The 22,500-nt window shown below is 42.9% G+C and overlaps 1 protein-coding gene across 7 annotated transcripts in view; it reads right to left on the bottom strand.

Moving 5' to 3' along the window:
• The window catches only part of LOC106568602 (disabled homolog 2-interacting protein), a 242,985-nt gene that overhangs the window by 152,154 nt on the left and 68,331 nt on the right, over positions 1-22,500 (bottom strand). For 4 of the 7 annotated variants that reach the window (XM_014139084.3, XM_014139096.3, XM_045692297.2 and 1 more), the window contains exon 2: positions 2,012-2,124. In XM_014139084.3, coding sequence (XP_013994559.1) covers positions 2,012-2,124 — 113 coding nt within the window. The remainder of the gene's footprint in view (positions 1-2,011; positions 2,125-22,500) is intronic. The other 3 variants (XM_014139089.3, XM_014139105.3, XM_014139080.3) reach the window with 1 other exon arrangement.

A 22,500-nucleotide genomic window follows, 5' to 3' on the forward strand; every position in this document is an offset into this window, starting at 1 on the left:
CACACAGCTTGACACACAGGAAGTATTCATATAGGTACAGTCAACAGGCACTTGTATTCTGTGGACACATGGTGGAGGGGTTTGGCATTGAGAGAGCGATGGAGAGAGAGCGAGAGAGAGAGAGAGAGATAGAATGAATCTCTGTATGAACCAATCAAATAGTTCTGCAGTGGATAGTGAAGCATTTCCATTGGTTTAGCCATGAATATACATCCTGAATGTAATTCTGACGTCAGTTTACAGTTTACCCAGAGGTCATCTTCTCCACTCTCATCTTTACTCCACTCTTCAATCTCTTATTGATGGGGATGTGTTCTGCTAATAAGTCATTAACTGCTAATTGATGACTCAGTGCATTTCTGCAGTTTATTAATTAGCTGTTATTATTTACTGAATAAAACATGGTGAGAACTGACTCAGTGTTCATTTAGAGATAAATTATGATGGACAGACAGAAGCACTGTGTGTGTGTGTGTGTGTGTGTGTGTGTGTGTGTGTCTCTCTCTCTCTCTCTCTGTGTGTGTGTGTGTGTGTGTGTGTGTGTGTGTGTGTCTGTGTCTCTGTGTGTGTCTGTCTGTCTGTGTGGGTGTGGATGTGGGTGTGTGTATGTGTGTGGGTGTGTGGGTGTGTGTCTAGTGTGTCTGTCTGTTTGTCTGTGTGTGTGTGTGTGTGTGTGTGTGTGTGTGTGTGTGTGTGTGTGTGTGTGTGTGTGTGTGTGTGTGTGTGTGTGTGTGTGTGTGTGTGTGTGTGTGTGTGTGTGTGTGTGTGTGTGTGTGTGTGTGTGTGTGTGCAGTATCCAACAGTGTTATACCGTGAGCCAGCCATGAGAACACATGTAAAGAGAAAAGGAAATGAGACCTATTTCACTACAGATCTGTTCCACAAAGGACTGAAACGTCAGTAACTGAGACCTATTTCACTACAGATCTGTTCCACAAATTTAGAAGGTCAATGAGTTTCAGACTGGGTCTTATGTAGAAGGTCAATGAGTTTCAGACTGGGTCTTATGTAGAAGGTCAATGAGTTTTAGACTGGGTCTTATGTAGAAGGTCAATGAGTTTCAGACTGGGTCTTATGTAGAAGTTCAATGAGTTTCAGACTGGGTCTTATGTAGAAGATCAATGAGTTTCAGACTGGGTCTTATGTAGAAGATCAATGAGTTTCAGACTGGGTCTTATGTAGAAGGTCAATGAGTTTCAGACTGGGTCTTATGTAGAAGGTCAATGAGTTTCAGACTGGGTCTTATGTAGAAGGTCAATGAGTTTCAGACTGGGTCTTATGTAGAAGGTCAATGAGTTTCAGACTGGGTCTTATGTAGAAGGTCAATGAGTTTCAGACTGGTTCTTATGTAGAAGGTCAATGAGTTTCAGACTGGGTCTTATGTAGAAGGTCAATGAGTTTCAGACTGGGTCTTATGTAGAAGGTCAATGAGTTTCAGACTGGGTCTTATGTAGAAGGTCAATGAGTTTCAGACTGGGTCTTATGTAGAAGATCAATGAGTTTCAGACTGGGTCTTATGTAGAAGGTCAATGAGTTTCAGACTGGGGCCATCTGGAGACCAGACTGTTATTCAGACTGATCTAACATCTTAGAGCCTACTGTACTCTCCCTACCTCTCTCTCTGTCTCATAGACTCTCCTCTGTTTTCTCTTTCTGGCTCTCTATTTGTCACACACATGTTTGTTGCACACATGTGCACACGTTAGCCTGGGCGGTACGGCCCAAATATGATATAACAATATTTTGAACGGTATGGTGTTATTTGAAGGTGTTTTATGTTTCTGAATCATCAAAGTTCTATATATGTTTTATGAGTAGTGCATGACCCTAGGATGGCAACACATGAAGTTGAACTGAACATTTCAGTCATTTAGCACTGTATCAACATGTCGTTATGTAGCCCCCCCACACACACACACACACACACACACACACACACACACACACACACACACACACACACACACACACACACACACACACACACACACTCCAGTAGGTCAGTACTCACAGTGACTCTGAAGGGCGTGGCGGCGGCGGCAGGTTCCATGGGTGGTATGGTCTTGTCCGGGGCGCTACCGGGCATACTCCGTCTGCGGCCTGTTCTCTCAGGGGGCGATTCTGCTGAGAGGAGAGAGAGATAGAGAGAGATATATTTATACATATATATATATAGAGAGAGAGAGAGAGAAAGAGAGAGAGAAAGAGACACAGAGAGAGAGACAGAGAGAGAGACACAGAGAGACAGAGAGAGGGAGAGAGAGACAGAGAGACAGAGAAAGAGAAAGAGAAGAGAGAAAGACAGAGAAAGAGAGAGAGACAGAGAGAGAGAGAGAGGGAGAGAGAGAGAGAAAGCGATAGAGAGAGGGAGAGAGAGAGAGAGAGAGAAAGAGACACAGAGAGAGAGACAGAGAGAGAGACACAGAGAGAGGGAGAGAGAGACAGAGAGACAGAGAAAGAGAAAGCGAGAGAGAGAGAGGAGAGAGAGAGAGAGAGAGAGAGAGAGGAAAGCGATAGAGAGAGAGAGAGAAAGGGAGAGAGAGAGAGAAAGCGATAGAGAGAGGGAGAGAGAGAGAGAAGGATATCAGTTAGGTACATTGGGTAAAGGCACATTCGTACAACAGGCTTTGTTCACTGCAAATTCAGGCAGAGTTCAGCATTCAGTAATAGGTTGTTATCAATAACGTCATAATTCCTTTCGTTTTGCACATTCCATTTATTTTCCAACACCACTCCTGATTTTCTGATGTCTCTAAATAGAAAGCCCTCTGATCTAATCCGCATCTGATACCTCTTTCTCTATCAATGTGTGTGTTCTATGTCAGTGGTGGCTGGTGGGAGGCGCTATAGGAGGACAGGCTCATTGTAATGGTTGGTATGGAATAAATGGAATGGTTTCAAGCACAGAGAAACCACATGTTTGACTCCATTCCATTAATTCCATTCCAGTCATTACAATGAGCCTGTCCTCCTATAGCTCATCCCACCGGCCTTTGTTTTCACTACAGAGTGATTTCATGTGATTCATGTTATCACAGACATTGATTGTTATAGCCCAGAGACATTTAAGTACCATGTGCTACAGATTGGGTGTCCGCTACAGGAATGTGAGACATGCCAGTATGCATGTCTATACAGAGACTTCAGACTATGGTACAGTAATGAACAGGACTGATATTAACCATGGGCTGCCATGTAGTGAACTAACATAACCTTTCACTATTTCTATTGGATACATGCTTGGTACACAACAACTCTGATTGTATGTCAATTAGTAGAGACCTGAAACTAGCAATACTTGTTTTGACAGTTGAGACATGCTTTGATAGAAACACACAACACACACACACAGGTATCCCTTAAATCACCCCTCACTGATACCTCAAGCCTCGAGGGAAAGGAAGACATTGAGAAGAGCATTCAGGGTATTCAGACTTCCCTGTCTGTCTGTCTGTCTGTCTGTCTGTCTGTCTGTCCTGTCTGTCTGTCTGTCTGTCTGTCCTGTCTGTCTGTCTGTCTGTCTGTCTGTCTGTCTGTCTGTCTGTCTGTCTGTCTGTCTGTCTGTCTGTCTGTCTGTCTGTCTGTCTGTCTGTCTGTCTGTCTGTCCGCTGTATTAGTACAGTACACAGAGTAATTGAATAAAGACAAGAGAAGTTCTGATAGATGGAGAACACCCATCCTGCTGGGCCTGACTGGCCATCCATGGAAACATCCTGTACTGTACATGTTGGTTTAGTCACTATTGTGCTCACGGTCTGCAGTAAAACATGCAGATCAGCTTGATAGCTAGGCAAACTCTGATACTCACTCACACACGCACGCTCGCAAGCACGCACGGACAAACACACACGCACGCTCGCACGCACACACGCACACACTCACTCACTCACTCACTCACTCACTCACTCACTCACTCACTCACTCACTCACTCACTCACTCACTCACTCACTCACTCACTCACTCACTCACTCACTCACTCACTCACTCACTCACTCACTCACTCACTCACTCACTCACTCACTCACTCACTCACACAACCACGCACGCACAAACGCACGCACGCACGCTCGCTCGCTCGCTCACTCACTCACTCACACACTCACAAACACGCGCACGCACGCACACACACACACACACACACACACACACACACACACACACACACACACACACACATTAGATACAGAGTAACAGAAGTCACACCAGCACGACAACCTCCCCCCACCCCCTCACCCCCTTATAGCAGACACAGCGACCCCCTGACCTGGTCCTGACCGCTGACCTCTGTGAGGTCACTGACAGGCCAGTGGTGATCTGTGTAAGTTTGGATGACATCACTTGGGTTGTTGTCATTCTCCATAGTGACCCACTCTCTCTAATGCACACAACACACAACTGTTCAACAAACACACGTATACTGTATGAGTAGTCCTGTGATGGTCATGGAGTTCTGGATGACGGTAAATGGCCAGCCTAATAACCGCGTCTCTGTAATAAACGTTTGAATAGCAAAACAGTTTCAATGCTTGATGCACACAACAACTCTGATTGTCTGTCAATTAGTAGAGACCTGAAACTAGCAATACTTGTTTTGACAGTTGACACATTGCTTTGATAGAAACACACAACACACACACACAGGTATCCCTTAAATCACCCCTCACTGATACCTCAAGCCTCAAGGGAAAGGAAGACATTGAGAAGAGCATTCAGGGTCTGTCTGTCTCTGTCTGTCTGTCTGTCTGTCTGTCTGTCTGTCTGTCTGTCTGTCTGTCTGTCTGTCTGTCTGTCTGTCTGTCTGTCTGTCTGTCTGTCTGTCTGTCTGTCTGTCTGTCTGTCTGTCTGTCTGTCTGTCTGTCTGTCTGTCTGTCTGTCTGTATGTATGTATGTATGTATGTCTGTATGTTAGCTTGCCAACCAAAGACTTGCTACAGTAAATTAGACTGTCAGCTGTGTAACAGGACTGTCGGCTGTATTAGTGCACAGAGTAACGTGTGGCTCGGTTGGTAGAGCAAGGTGCTTGTAAAACCACGCTTGAGGGTTTGATTCACACAGGGGACAAGTACGAAAATGTAGGAAGTCGCTCTGTGTAAGGTGTGCGTAACTGGTGGCAGGGAAGTCAGACGCAGGAGAGCAGAACTTGTTAAATTGCCGGAGCAGTTTAATAGTAAAAACTAACGGCATAAGAAAATACGAAATATGGGTACAATAACCCGACGCGCACCAGTCAAACATATGTGCACATGCACTTACAAATAACAATACCACACAAAGACATGGGGGGAACAGAGGGTTAAATACATAACACATAATGAGGGAAATGAGAACCAGGTGTGTGGGAAAACAAGACAAAACAAATGGAAAATGAAAAATGTATCAGCGATGGCTAGAAGACCGGCGACGTCGACCGCCGAACACCGCCTGAACAAGGAGAGGCATCGACTTCGGCAGAAGTCGTGACACTCTGGATAAGAGGGTCTGCTAAATGACTAAAATGTAAATGTAAAAAATGTACATGGAGTTAGCAGCATTGCTTTTATTGTGGACAGCGTTTCACCTGGTACAAAGTTTGCAAGTAAAACGTGGTTTTCAGGACTCGTGATGAGAAGCCTCGTTTGCATGTACTCTACATATGGTACACAGCACTGTGCAGATGGTTGCAACATGTGTAGCAGCATGCAATAGGATTTTACACACTCATTTCTCCATCACATAATGGGGTGTGTGTGTGTGCGCATAGTGTATAGAGTACAGTATATTACAGTGGTTTCCTCTCACATTGTGAACATATGCAAGGGGCAGATGTGAATCCCACACACACACATCTGTGTATCATTAGGGAATGGGAAAAGCAGGAGGTGCAATAGCCAAACAGATGGGCTAGAAATGCACGTTGAAGTTGCCCCTGTGTGAGTTAATCAAACATCCCAACATCCTCAATGATCTGTTCATTGAGGGACAATTAATCCCCTTGTTGCCATGGCAGCAGCATATCAGGCACTTTAAGAAAGTATTACTCAGTGTGTGTGTGTGTGTGTTTTGTGTGCGCAGGCTTGTGTGTGTGTGTGTGTGGCAGCAGATAGAGGTGTGTGTGTTATCTGTAAGGTCCGTTAGAGGGCACACACAGCAGATGTGTTACCTATGAGAGGTGTGGTTATATTGTTGTCTATGAGAGGTGTGGTTATATTGTTGTCTATGAGAGGTGTGGTTATATTGTTGTCTATGAGAGGTGTGGTTATATTGTTGTCTATGAGAGGTGTGGTTATATTGTTGTCTATGAGAGCTGTGGTTATATTGTTGTCTATGAGAGGTGTGGTTATATTGTTGTCTATGAGAGGTGTGGTTATATTGTTGTCTATGAGAGGTGTGGTTATATTGTTGTCTATGAGAGCTGTGGTTATATTGTTGTCTATGAGAGGTGTGGTTATATTGTTGTCTATGAGAGGTGTGGTTATATTGTTGTCTATGAGAGGTGTGGTTATATTGTTGTCTATGAGAGGTGTGGTTATATTGTTGTCTATGAGAGCTGTGGTTATATTGCCCACTACTCAATGAGGTTAAACTATCTGGCCTGCACAAACCCTTCTCCTCTTTCTCCTCCTTTTCCCCCTTCATCCTCCTCTCTCTCATACTTCCTCTCCTTCTCCTCTTCCTTCCATTTTCTTCTTCTCTTCCTCCTCCACAGACCAATAAAACCTCCCCCCTCCCTCCATCTCCCTGTCCTTCCCTCAATCCCTCCTAACAGTTAGTTAATAGGACAGTCTCACAGCACCAGGCAGTGTAGCTGTCAGGGGACTTGGGGGATGATGATGCACAGATGGCAGTCAACTGGCTTGGCTTTGTAACGCTGCTCAGACTGGGTCTCTGAGTGTCTAGTTAATTGCCCTCTATGGGGTCTGTCAGGGGAAGATAAGAGGCTGGATGGAGGAGTGGAGAGAGTCACCATAGGGACATCAAAGACCCCGCTTGAGAAACAGTATGTATTCCTCAGAGACAGATAAGATGCTGAAATCACAGAGATGGTGGTTAAACAGTTGTGTGTTTCTACATGTGTATTCAGTATGTGTGTCTCTCTCTCTCTCTCATAGTCAGAACTCTATTACACGTGTCTGTTGGTGACCCATATTGTCACTGCCAGCCTTAGGAGTGACAGCTACCTTTCTCTCTCTTTCGCTCCTATCTCCCCTCTCTCTCCCTCCTTGGTTTGCCACAATGGACAATTTTCTCAATGCTCCGTTCCCATGGCAACCCCACCAACTTGCTCCAACTGACTGACAGAGAGTTCTGAAGTCTCTTTTGCTAGGTACCTATACCTACAGTACCGCCAAATCGGTGCTGATGACACCTGCTCTCACATGCTCCCATTTTCATTAAACTGACAACTCTGTAAGAGATGGGGAGGTTTGAAAATCCATTCCGTGCCTGATTGTGCACTCATATATACAGTCAACTCATAAACATACTTTCATTGGAGTTACTCCTCTTCCAGGGTAGCTTTACTGAAAACAACTTATCAAGGCTTTATAGAGCTCCATAAGCACTACATAGGTGCTTCACAAATCACTTCAAAGCCGTCATAGTTAGGTGTGTCTCCTCTGAGGTAAACTGCCTCATTAGCCTCTGTGAGCCTGGAGTCAGACAGCATGCTTCCTCTGGCCATCCGGAGTGGAGCAGGGCCTGGAGCACACACTACCCTCCAGACACCCTGACCAGGACATTCCAGGGAGAGGCATGCTCTCATTCCCTCCTCTCACTGAAACAATGGATTCCCCCCCTGCCAAGAAAGCACTCAGCTTCAAACAGCTTCAACTGAAACACCAGGGTCCCTATGGATCCATTCATGTTAGCGTGTGTGGCTGTGTCAACGTCTGTGTGTGCTATTGTCTGTGTATTTGTATTAAGCACAGTGTATGGTGAGGTAATGCATCACACTGTTATAAAACAGAGAGACAATAGATAGCATCTGATGTAATCATTCATGGGAAAGAGAAACATGCTGGATACAGTACACTGATGCCTTTTCATGGTTTCATGATTATCTTAGTGACAGAACTCAGGCCATCGTGATTGATGGGTTAAGTCTGAATTTCTTGAAGTAGATAAAGGTGTACCACAGGGGTTGATTTCAGGATCGGTTCTCTTCACTATTTATATAAACACTATTGGTCAATCTGTTAAAAATTGTAAACTTAATTTATATGCAGATGATACTATTATGTATCCTATTGCCCTGACTGTTGATCTGTGTCAAAACTACAGTCAGGTTTTAGAGCTATACAGGAATCCTTTGCTGATTTAAAACGTGTGCTTAATATGGGCCAAATGAAATTCGTATTATTTTTAAACTCTTGTAAGAATGTTACAGATGAACTACATGTTCAATCATTAGATGATTCTCCAATATAACGTGTTCCTGAATATAAATACTTAGGCATTTGGATTGATGTGCATTTGACGTTTAGAAAACATAGAGATGAGCTGGTTAAGAAGCTAAGATTTAAAGTTGGATATTTCTACAGAAACAGATTGTGACTTTCTCTAAGCAATGGGAAGCAGATTATTCAATTAATCTTTTTATTTGTTCTTGATTATGGTGACATTATTTATCAAAGTGCAGCTGCAACTACTCTTAAATCTTTGGATGCCATCTACCATAGTGCCCCTCGTTTTGTTACAGGCGACAGTTTTTATACTCGTCACTTATTTATTTTTTGTGTGTATAATGTGTATTTTTATATTTGATTATACAGGGAACATTTGGAAACGAGACCTACGTCTCAATATGTTTTCCCTATCAAAATAAAGCTTAAATAAAATCTATGATAGTTCGCAAGCCCTGTCACATCCGACGAGCATCAGAGCCGGTGTAGTACGATTCGATCTTAGTCCTGTATTGATGCTTTACCTGTTTGACACCGGAAGTCCTAGATTTCTTATAAGCGTCTGGATTAGTGTCCTGCTCCTTGAAAGCGGCTGATCTAGCCTTTAGCTCAGTGCGGATGTTGCCTGTAATCCATGGCTTCTAGTTGGGATATGTACGTACGGTTACTGTGGGAACGACGTTGTCAATGCACTTATTAATGAAGCTGGTGATTGATGTGGTCAACTCCTCAATGCCATCGGATGAATCCTGGAACATATTCCAGTCTGTGCTAGCAAAACAGTCCTGTCCACCTCTGGATGAGCATTTTCTTGTTTGCTTATGACCCTATACAGCTTGTTGAGTGCAATCTTAGAGCCAGCATTGATTTGTAGTGGTAAATAGACATCTATCACCACCCCCTTTGAGCTTACCTGAAGCTGCCGTTCTGTCCTGCCGATGCATAGAAAAAATGTATGTTATTCATGTCCTTGTTCAGCCATGACTCCAAGAAACAAAAGGATATTACAATTGTTCAGGTCTCGTTGATAGGATAGTGTCAAACGGAGCTTGTCCAATTTGTTCTCCAGTGATTGTACATTCGCCAATAGAACGGAGGACTGAGGCGGGTTATCTACTCGCCGATATGGTTTCGTCAGGGTCCTCGCACGTAGGCCTCTTTTGCACCGTCACTTTCTCTTCCGAGTCTCTGGGATTAGGGACTGGTCCGGGGTGAGCAGTATGTCCTGCGTCGCCGACTCCTTGAAGAAGACATTTTAATCCAAATTGAGGTTAGTGATCGCTGTTCTGAAAAGGAAACAATGTGAAACAACGGCGGAAACAATGGCCGGAACATTATGTACAAAAAACGTTAAGATCAACGCAAAAAAACGCTATCCATTCCAGTGCAATTCTTTTCAAGGTGCCTGGGAGTGCATAGGGATTGGTCTGGGCTTGTGTTCTAGCCGCAATCACTGTTCATGCACTGGCAGATTAGGTAAGCTTCTACTGAGAACAACTTATGTAAATTTCTTCTCATTGTGGAAGCACCATAGAGCTACTTAGCATAGTGACTCATTTAGAAAGAGGAGCTGTAGAGGAGAGGACTCATCATATGAGGGAGAGGTGTAAGGACTGGAAAGAGTGTGAATGGAAAATCACCTTCCGTCTTTATTGCCACACACACACAAACACACACACACTGTACTCTACTAGAGGTAGTCTAGCCTTGGCGGCAGGTAGCCTAACAGTTATAGCGTTGGGCCAGTAACGGAAAGGTTGCTGATTCGAATACCTGAGCTGACAATGTAAAACATCTGCCAATGTGCCTTCAGCAAGGCACCCTAATTTGTTCCAGTGGTGCCGTACTTCTTTGGCTGACCCAGTAAAACAACACATTTTACCACACCTATCTGGTGTACGTGACAACAAAACATCTTATTTTTTAAGTGCTTTTAGTACCCTCTCAGCTTGTTGTCTTGTTGTCTATGAATAAATGGTCAGGCTTTTGACTTATCCTGACAGTGACAACACAGCCAATGAATACAGAGATCTGAGTATGCCCTTGGCATGTTGTTTTGGATAGCCATAGGTAGTCTTTATGACCTTTTAGAAGTTATTTTCTCTCTTCCTTCAGCCAAAGAAATAACTCAACTATTCTGAAGGGATAACACATCTATGCAGTTATGACAGGAGAGAGAGGATAGCTGCAGTTTAATAAACACACACACACACACACACACACACACACACACACACACACACACACACACACACACACACACACACACACACACACACACACACACACACACACACACACTGCATGCTGAGAGGGGCCAGTGATATGATGAGTGAAAATCACAGGCTGTCGAGAGCTAAGATTCTGTTTACTCTCTTGTCTCTGTCTGGAGGGATATCTTCTGCTCTTCTCTTTCTTTTCTCTCTCCCTTTCTCTATTTTTCTCCTCTACCCCTTCACAAATACATCACCCTCTTTATTCCCTCCTCTCAACTGTGAGACAAGCAACACTTGTCTTGACTGGCTGACACCACTGCAAAGACATCGCTCTCTTTGGCTGAATATGAATAACTGTTTCATGTTACTCATTGAGCACTCTGCTTATTACTTCACATATTTATTTATTTCATTATTGTGCGGATCTTCATGTCTTGTTTTGACACCCTGGTGTTGTCAGTGAAATGCTGCGAGCGAGATATTTAATGGAACTTTCACAGAAAAAGTACTTACACAAGTGACAAGCATAACACAAAAACAGATATGCTCAACTCTAGCAATCACTAACAAAGTCCACTGGTCACAATAAGAAAAATCGTTAATTGCCAATGTTAAGAGATGAGTCTCACTGGGTTAGTGGAGAGAGAAGGGTGGTAGAAGAGAGAGAGAGAGAGAGAGAGAGAGAGAGAGAGAGAGAGAGAGAGAGAGAGAGAGAGAGAGAGAGAGGGAGAGAGCGACTGAGACTAAGGGCTTAGTAGTGTGTTAACACAGAGTTGTGAGGAGCACCCTGGACTTTTGACCTCTCTCTCTCTGTGCTGATATTTACCCTGCCCTTAGCGGGTGATAAAATGTGGCAGAGTGCTGTCTCCTCTTTCTCTAAATCACAATAAACAGCAGCAGACAAACACACAGTCACTTAACCTGCAGACCACCCTGTTGTTGCCAGCTCCTCCGTTAGTTGTTATGGTGAGGAACATAATTTACTGTTTTACTTACATAACAAACTCACAAAAACACATTCTCTTTTAGAACTAGTAAGCAGACACCACCAAGAGCAGTGGTACTTTCCACAATAAGTCAGTATCAGCTGCACATACATTCCCAGCATTCAGTTTCCATACAAAGCTAAGAGAGATCGAGAGAGAGAGAGAGAGAGATTAGACCCAATCAAATCATGAGAAAACAAAAAGATAATTACTTGACACTGGAAAGAATTAATGAAATAACTGAGCAAACTAGAATACTATTTGGCCCTTAACAGAGAGTACACGGTGGAAGAATATCTGACCACTGTGACTGACCCAGAATTAAAACTTCTTCAGGATCGGTGGGTCCCCCACGGGACGGTTGAGCTAACGTAGGCTAATGCGATTAGCATGAGGTTGTAAGTAACAAATTTCCCATAGACATATCTGATATTGGCAGAAAGCTTACCTTCTTGTTAATCTAACTGCACTGTCTAATTTACAGTAGCTATTACACTGAAATAATACAATGCTATTGTTTGAGGAGAGTGCACAGTTTTGAACTTGAAAAGTTATTAATAAACCAATTAGGCACATTTGGGAAGTCTTGATACAAAATGAACAGAAATGCAATGGTTCATTGAATCAGTTAAAACTTTGCACATACACTGCTGCCATCTAGTGGCCAACATCTAAATTGTGCCTGGGCTGGAATAATACTTTATGGCAAAAAAAGGTTGCTTTTTTCTTTTTCCAGATCTAATGTGTTATATTCTCCTACATTAATTTCACATTTCCACAAACTTACGAGTGTTTCCTTTCAAATGATATCAAGAATAGGCATATCCTTGTTTCCATGCCTGAGCTACAGGCAGTTAGAATTGGGTATGTCATTTTAGGCGAAAATTGAAAAAAAGGGTCTGATCCTTAAGATTAAGGAAAGCCTTGACTATGTACAGACTCAGTGAGCATAGCCTTGTTATTGAGAAAGGCCGCCGAAGGCAGACCTGGCTCTCAGGAGAAGACAGGCTATGTGCACACTGCCCACAAAATAAGGTGGAAACTGAGCTGCACTTCCCAACCTCCTGCCAAATGTATGACCATATTAGAGACACATATTTCCCTCAGATTACACAGACCCACAAAGAACTAGAAAACAAATCCAATTTTGATAAACTCCCATATCTATTGGGTGAAATACCAGTGTGCAATCAAAGCAGCAAGATTTGAGACCTGTTGCCACAAGAAAGGGAAACCAGTGAAGAACAAACACCATTGTAAATACAACCCATATTTCTGTTTATTTATTTTCCCTTTTGTACTTTAACTATTTGCATATCATTACAACACTGTAAATAGACATATGAAATGTCTTTCTTTTGGAACTTTTGAGAGTGTAATGTTTACTGTTCTTTTTTGGGGTTTATTTCACTTTGCTTATTATCTATTTCACTTGCTTTGGCAATGTTAACATATGTTTCCCATGCCAATAAAGCCCCTTAAATTGAAATTGAATTTAAATAGACAGAGAAAGAGAGAGTATTATGCTCGTCTGAAGAACTGGACCAAGGTGCAGCGTGGTAGGCGTGCATTTTACTTTTAATAAAAAATGACACCGGGAAAAACAACAGAATACAAAAACGAACGTAAAGCAATATGCAGTGCAGAAAGCAAATACACAAACAAGATCCCACAATCACAGGTGGGAAAAAGGGCTGCCTAAGTATGATCCCCAATCAGAGACAACGATAAACAGCTGATTGGGAACCATACTAGGCCAACAAATAAATAGAAACCTAGATATGCCCACCCAAGTCACACCCTGATCTAACAAAATAGAGAATAAAAAAGGCTCTAAGGTCAGGGCATGACAGAGAGAGTACATGGTGGCGGACTATCGAACCACCATGACTGATAGAAAACTGAGGAAAACACCGACTATGTCCAGACTCAGAGATCACAGCCTGGATATAGAGACCGGCTGTCACAGACAAATCTGGCTACCCAGAGAGGACAGATTGTGCTCACTTTGCACTCAGCGAGAGGTCGAGACAGAGTTGCATTTTCTCCTACACCGCTAGAACTATACAGACTTAGGGGCAATTTTCTTTCCCAAATTTGAAAACAAATACAAACATCTTGAAACCATAACAGAAAAGAAGAAAATACAGTATCTATTGGGAGAAAAACAACTTTGTGCCATATTAGCTGCAACAGCCAGTGGAATGAACTACCAGAATAACAACATTGCTACCTGTGTCTTTCTCACTAGTTCATTATTGTCCTCATTCATTTCTTACTGTATGGTCTTGTTAATTGTTATCACTAATTTAGTATTATTATTTGTCCTATTATTATCTATCTGCGTCATCATGGATTTGATATGTGTCTATACGTTTGCCTTGGCAATGTATGTGGTAACACATTCCATGCCAATAAAGCCTTTTGAATTGATTTGAGAGAGAGAGAGATGAACCTGGAGAAAAGTCTCGTCAGCCAGCTTTTATGGGGACTCTGTTCACAAACACAAACACAAACAGACCACACAGAGCCCCAGGACAGCAACGCAATTAGACCCTATCAAATCATGAGAAAACTAAAAGAGAATTACTTTACACATTGGAAGGAATCAACAAGAAGGATAGGACTAAAAACAAACAAAAGATAACTATTGTAAAATATAAACTCAGCAAAAAAATAAACATCCTCTCACTGTCAACTGTGTTTATTTTCAGCAAACTTAACATGTGTAAATTATTGTATGAACATAACAAGATTCAACAACTGAGACATAAACTGAACAAGTTCCACAGACATGTGACTAACAGAAATGGAATAATGTGTCCCTGAACAAAGGGGGGGGGTCAAAATCAAAAGTAACAGTCAGTATCTGGTGTGGCCACCAGCTGCATTAAGTACTACAGTGCATCTCCTCCTCATGGACTGCACCAGATTTGCCAGTTCTTGCTGTGAGATGTGACCCCACTCTTCCACCAAGGCACCTGCAATTTCCCGGACATTTCTGCCCTCACCCTCCGATCCAACAGGTCCCAGACGTGCTCAATGGGATTGAGATCCGGGCTCTTCGCTGGCCACGGCAGAACACTGACATTCCTGTCTTGCAGGAAATCATGCACAGAACGAGCAGTATGGCTGGTGGCATTGTCATGCTGGAGGGTCATGTCAGGATGAACCTGCACGAAGGGTACCACATGAGGGAGGAGGATGTCTTCCCTGTAATGCACAGCGTTGAGATTGCCTGCAATGACAACAAGCTCAGTCCGATGATGCTGTGACACACCGCCCCAGACTATGACGGACCCTCCACTTCCAAATCGATCCCGCTCCAGAGTACAGGCCTCGGTGTAACGCTCATTCCTTCAATGATAAACGCGAATCCGACCATCACCCCTGGTGAGACAAAACGGCGACTCGTCAGCACTTTTTGCCAGTCCTGTCTGGTCCAGCGACGGTGGGTTTGTGCCTATAGGCGACGTTGTTGCCAGTGATGTCTGGTGAGGACCTGCCTTACAACAGGCCTACAAGCCCTCAGTCCAGCCTCTCTCAATCTATTGCGGACAGTCTGAGCACTGATGGAGGGATTGTGCGTTCCTGGTGTAACTTGGGCAGTTGTTGTTGCCATGTACCGATCCTGTGCAGGTGTTGTTACACGTGTTACACAGCTGTCCATCCTGTCTCCCTGTAGCGCTGTCTTAGGTGTCTCACAGTACGGACATTGCAATTTATTGCCCTGGCCACATCTGCAGTCCTCATGCCTCCTTGCAGCATGCCTAAGGCATGTTCACGCAGATGAGCAGAGACCCTGGGCATCTTTCTTTTGGTGTTTTTCAGAGTCAGGAGAGAGTCAGGAGAAAGTTAGTGTCCAAAGTTAGTGTCCTTTCGTGTCCTAAGTTTTCATAACTGTGATCTTAATTGCCTACCGTCTATAAGCTGTTAGTATGTTAACGACGTTCTACAGGTGCATGTTCATTAATTGTTTATGGTTCACTGAACAAGCATGGGAAACTGTGTTTAAACCCTTTACAATGAAGATCTGTGAAGTTATTTGGATTTTTACAAATTATCTTTAGTATGTATACGCTGGAAGTAGAAGCCTTAGAGTTGTTGTCCATTAGTGTACTCCAATTAGGGGAGGGATGGTAGGTTTCGGGGACAATAATAAAGGAAAATATATGGGGGATTGGAAATGATGCAGACAATTACATTGATGGAAGCCAAAATCTATTTGCAATATTAAAAGCTGATGTAAAATAAATCTACGAAAAACAGAGCAAACTAGAATGCTATTTGGCCCTAAACAGAGAGTACACAGTGGCAGAATACCTGACCACTGTGAGTGCCCAAAAATTAAGGAAAGCGTTAAATATATACAGACTTAGTAAGCATAGCCTTGCTATTGAGAGATGCCACCATCGGCAGATCTGGCTCTCAAGATATGTGCACACTGCCCACAAAATGAAGTGGAAACCGAGCTGCACTTTCTAACCTCCTGCCAAATGTACGACCATATTAGAGACAGACTGTATTTCCCTCAGATTACACAGACCCACAAAGAAAACAAATCCAATCTTGATAAACTCCCCTATCTACTGGGTGAAATAACACAGTGTGCCATCACAGCAGCATGATTTGTGACCTGTTTCCACAAGAAAAGGGCAACCAGTGGAGAACAAACACCATTGTAAATGCAACATATATTTATCTGTTTATTTATTTTCCATTTCATACTTCAACTACTTGCACATTGTTACAACACTGTACATAGCCAATAATATAACATTTGAAATGTCTATATTCTTTTAAAACTTATGTAATATTAACTGTTAATTTCTGATTGTTTATTTCCCTTTCATTTCTTGTCTATTCCACTTGCATGTTTCCTATTCCAATAAAGCCTTTTGAATTGAACTGAATTGAGAGAGTGTGAGAGAGAGTGTGGGAGAGAGATAGAGAAAGTGAGAGAGAGAGACAGTGAGAGAGGGGGCCTATTTGTTGTTTAGGTTGGCTGCGGAGGGCCTTTGTCTGTGTGTTTGTGGGAAAGGCAGGTTGGAGGAGGCAAGAGGAGGAGGAAGTGGATGTTTTTGCAGAGAGAGCAACATAGGTTCAGCATTCCTGTCAGTGCTGTCTGAGGCCCCTCTAACCTTCCAAGGCCTGGTCCAACCAGATAGAACACATAAAATGTTACAGTGTCATAAAGAACAGGCAGAATGTTACTGCGTGACATAGAACAGAGCTGGACCAATAACACACAGCACCTAACACAACATGGACTATACAACACAGACACACAACAAACATGTACATACCCAAATAGGGAATACAAGACACTAAAAGTAAACTAATAGGTTTAAAGATGAATGGGCTAAACGAAGGCACTGCAGGGCAGAGTGTGTGTGTGTGAGTGTGTGTGTTGGAGTGTTGACAGGAGGGTCTTAGAGAGAGAAGGATGGGTAGAATCACAGTCTTTCCTCTACCTCCCTGTCCCCTGACACCCACAGCCAAACCACTCTCTCTGTTCCGTCTGGTCCCTATGGTAATCTGAGGGTAAATCTCCAGGATTAGGGGGGATCAACCAGCACCTGTCTCCCCGTTATTGGAGTCTGTTTGGGACTGAGGAGTGCTAAATCATCTGGCCCCTCTCCACCTATGCCAGTGCAGGCTTGTGTAGGAAGCGGCTTCCAGGCTCAAACCTCCATCCACTCTAGTCTAGTCCTGGCTGGTTTAGGTACTGTAGAGAGCAGCTTCTAATGCCACCGGCTTTATGACGACAACCAGGGCTAAAATCCTGGGTTAAACATCATGATGATCTGACAGTATATCAGTATAACAGCAGAGTACAGGCGTCAGAGCCAGGACGTGTTCCAGTTTCCTGTGTTTAGCTATAAATGAGCTTGGGTTTTGGAAACTGACTCATCGTTCAGCCCCATATTGGTGCAGCCATGTTTCCCATACACAGGCCTGCTTCACATCCTCACTTCTTGCGAGTTCAGTGTGACACACATGGATAGGAAACAACAATATGTGTGTGTGTGTGTGTGTGTGTGTGTGTGTGTGTGTGTGTGTGTGTGTGTGTGTGTGTGTGTGTGTGTGTGTGTGTGTGTGTGTGTGTGTGTGTGTGTGTTTGTGTGTGTGTGTATGAATGTTACACAACCTTCATTCAACAGCTGCTGCTGGATGGTGGACTGATATAATGTGAGTGTGTTGGTGAGAATGAACGGAGAGAGAGGGGGAGTATGATGGAGAGATAGAGATAGTGTGATGAGAGATAGAGAGAGTGAAAAACTAGATAAAGGCCTGTATAGGAGAGGACACACAAAGGGAAAACCAAAAGCACACAAACACACACTACACTACATTATACACTACACTATAATACACTACAATACAGTGCATTTGGAAAGTATTCAGACCCCTAGACTTTTTCCACATTTTGTTACATTACAGTCTTATTATAAAATTTATGAAATAAATACAAATCCTGATCAATCTACAAATCAAATTGTATTGGTCACATACACATGGTTAGCAGATGTTAATGCGAGTGCACGAAATGCTTGTACACACAATACCCCATAATGACAAAGCAAATGTATATAAGAAAAAAAAACAGAAATACCTTATTTACATAAGTATTCAGACCCTTTGCTATGAGACTCAAAATTGAGCTCAGGTGCATCCTGTTTCCATTGATCATTCTTGAGATGTTTCTACAACTTGATTGGAGTCCACTTATGGTAAATTCAATTGATTGAATATGATTTGTAAAGGCACACACCTGTCTATATAAGGTCCCACAGTTGACAGTGCATGTCAGAGCAAAAACCAAGCCATGAGGTTGAAGGAATTGTCCGTAGGGCTCTGAAACAGGATTGTGTCGAGGCAGAGATCTGGGGAAGGGTACCAAAACAATTCTGTAGCATTGAAGGTCCCCAATAACACAGTGGCCTCCATTATTCTTAAATGGAAGAAGTTTGGAACCACCAAGACTCTTCCTAGAGCTGTCCGCCAAACTGAGCAAATGGAGGAGAAGGGCCTTGGTCAGGAAGACGAACAAGAACCCGATGGTCACTCTGACAGAACTCCAGAGTTCCTCTGTGGAGATGGGAGAACCTTCCAGAAGGACAACCATCTCTGCAGCACTCCACCATGACAGCCCGCTTGGAGTTTGCCAAAAGGCACCTAAAGGACTCTCAGACCATGACAAACAAGATTCTCTGGTCTGATATGCCAAGCGTCATGTCTGGAGGAAACCTGGCACCATCCCTATGGTGAAGCATGGTGGTGGCAGCATCATCCTGTGGGGATGATTTTCAGTGGCAGGGACTGTGAGACAGGTCAGGATCGAGGGAAAGATGAACAGAGCAAAGTACAAAGAGATGCTTTATGAAAACCTGCTCCAGAGCGCTCAGGACCTCAGACTGGGGCGAACGTTCACCTTCCAACAGGACAACGACCTTAAGCTCACAGCCAAGACAATGCAGGAGTGGCTTCGGGACAAGTCTCTAAATGTCCTTGAGTGGCCTAGTCATAGAACTGAACCCAATTGAACATCTCTGGAGAGACCTGAAAATAGCTGAGCAATGACGCTCCCCATCCAACCTGACAAAACTTGAGAGGATCTGCAGAGAGGAATGGGAGAAACTCCCCAAGTACAGGCGTGTCAAGCTTGTAGCGTCATACCCAAGAAGACTCTAGGCTGTAATCACTGCCTAAGGTGCTTCAAAAAAGTACTGAGTAAAGGGTGTAAATACTTATGTTAATGTGATATTTCAGTTTTTAATTTGCAAAAATGTCTAAAAACCTGTTTTTGCTTTGTCATTATGGGGTATTGTGTGTAGATCCATGTAACGTAACAAAATGTGGAAAAATTCAAGGGGTCTGAATACTTTCCGAATGCACTGTATAATACACTATACTACCATACACTACACTACACTATAATTATCTCTCTTTCTCTCTCTCTCTGTCTCTCTCTTTCTCTCTCTCTTTCTCTCTCTCTCACCTTCTCTCCCTCCCTCACTCACTGAAGTCCTTCACAGACTAAACGTCTATGTGTGTCCACCTATGTCTGTGTGTGGGTGTGTGCCTGTATGTGTGTCTGATTAAATCACTTTATTATTGTACCCAGGTGGTGAGATAAGAGAAGCCATAACAACCGGTTTGAATATGTAAATGTGAATAAACTACCTTCAGGTACAGTTATAGACTAGACATGATAAGACTAGCAATGCTAGGAGCTGTTCCACTGAGAGACAAACAAGGACAGGCCAGACACACACACACACACAAAAGTGTCATCCCATTCCCCATTCCCCATTCCCTTTCCTTAGAATTGATTCAGTGACCCTGGCCCAAACAAACAAGACTATAACACCACTGCAATACCAGTGGTGTTATAGCAATAGCAATGTTTGTGTGCAGTTCCACAGGACCCATGTGTATATAATGGGGGAGACCACATACAGGGTGGATGATTACAGAGTTAGCTCCCATTCCCTTCTCTTCTCTTCTCTTCTCTTCTCTTCTCTTCTCTTCTCTTCTCTTCTCTTCTCTTCTCTTCTCTTCTCTTCTCTTCTCTTCTCTTCTCTTCTCTTCTCTTCTCTTCTCTTCTCTTCTCTTCTCTTTTCTTTTCTTTTCTTTTCTTCTCTTCTCTTCTATTCTTCTCAAACAAAAGACAGAGACAATCACTCGCTAACGAGCAGAACTGGGCTCTATACAGCAACAATAAAGCAAACACAAGCATGTACACACACGGGCACGCAAGCAAGCAGTCAGACACGCACACCCTCCTCCTGTCGACTTCATACTTGGACAAATCCCCATCAGAGGCAAGTTAGTAAACAAACATAACACATTTTTAGATATAACAGTGCAAACTTAGCCAGGGAGGTCACGCAAGACGTAATGCAAACACAGAGCACAATATCATCACACTATGTCACATGTCTGCTATCATACTGTATCACAAAGCAGGACAGTGTAGGGCAGTGGGTGTGTTGTGTTGTGTCGTGTTTCAGCTCCTGTCTGTCTGTCTATCCGTCTGTCTACTGTTTCGGCTCTCCTGGTTCTGTGGCTAAGTGTGTAATAAAGATGAAGGGGGACAACTGTCCTCTGCACTCATCCACGTGACCGTGACAAGATGGCGACGACAGACATGTTCGCCCTGATTTTAGCTCCTAGCCAACTTTGCAGTATTTGATGTTTTTTGGGGTTATTTGTAACATTATTTGCTCAGAATGTTTCTTGCATTATTACCTACAGCCAAAAATAACTTTTGGTATTAGATCGACAGTCACTCACCATCATTTTGACATCAGGGACTATAACATGCTCTGTTTTATGGAATCATCGCTCTCTTCAGATATCTTGTCCTAGTCTATTCAGCCAGTGGGTTTTTCTGTCCATCGTGCGGACAGGAAGAAAAAACTGTTAGGGCTAGGGGGCAGTATTGACACGGCTGGATAAAAAAACATACCCGATTTAATCTGGTTACCACTCCTACCCAGTAACTAGAATATGCATATACTTATTACATATGGATAGAAAACACCCTAAATTTTCTAAAACTGTTTGAATGGTGTCTGTGAGTATAACATAACTCATTTGGCAGGCAAAACCCTGAGAAATTTTCTGACAGGAAGTGGATACCTGATGTGTTGTATTGACTTTAAACCTATCCCATTGAAAAACACAGGGGCTGAGGAATATTTTGGCACTTCCTATTGCTTCCACTAGATGTCACCAGCCTTTACAAAGTGTTTTGAGTCTTCTGGAGGGAGATCTGACCGAACAAGAGCCATGGAACGATGATGTCCCATTAGACACCTGGCGCGCGAGTTCATGTTGGGTACCCTCGTTCCAATACGTTATAAAAGAGTATGCATTCGTCCACCTTGAATATTATTCATGTTCTGGTTAAAAAAGGCCCTAATGATTTATGCTATACAACGTTTGACATGTTTGAACGAACGTAAATATATTTTTTCCCCTCGTTCATGACGAGAAGTCCGGCTGGCTTAGATCATGTGCTAACAAGACGGAGATTTTTGGACATAAATGATGAGCTTTTTTGAACAAAACTACATTCGTTATGGACCTGTGATACCTGGAAGTGACATCTGATGAAGAGAATCAAAGGTAATGGATTATTTACATAGTATTTTCGATTTTAGATCTCCCCAACATGACGTCTAGTCTGTATCGCAACGCGTATTTTTCTGGGCGCAGTGCTCAGATTATTGCAAAGTGTGATTTCCCAGTAAGGTTATTTTTAAATCTGGCAAGTTGATTGCGTTCAAGAGATGTAAATCTATAATTCTTTAAATGACAATATAATATTTTACCAATGTTTTCTAATTTTAATTATTTAATTTGTGACGCTGACTTGACTGCCGGTTATTGGAGGGAAACGATTTCCTCAACATCAATGCCATAGTAAAACGCTGTTTTTGGATATAAATATGAACTTGATAGAACTAAAAATGCATGCATTGTCTAACATAATGTCCTAGGAGTGTCATCTGATGGAGATTGTAAAAGGTTAGTGCATCATTTTAGCTGGTTTTATGGTTTTGGTGACCCTGTCTTTGAATTGACAAAACATTACACACAACTCTTGTAAATGTACTGTCCTAACATACTCTAAATTTATGCTTTCGCCGTAAAACCTTTTTGAAATCGTAAAACGTGGTTAGATTAAGGAGATGTTTATCTTTCAAAGGGTGTAAAATAGTTGTATGTTTGAAAAATTTGAATTTTGACATTTATTTGGATTCAAATTTGCCGCTCTTGAAATGCACCTGCTGTTGATGGAGTGCACCACGGGTGGCACGCTAGCGTCCCACCTAGCCCATAGAGGTTAAGGATCATATAACCTCCAACTTACTCGAAAACCCACTACAATTTGCATACCACCC

Source organism: Salmo salar, chromosome 01, assembly GCF_965601325.2.
Source record: "Salmo salar chromosome 01, fSalSal1, whole genome shotgun sequence".
Lineage (NCBI taxonomy): Eukaryota > Metazoa > Chordata > Actinopteri > Salmoniformes > Salmonidae > Salmo > Salmo salar.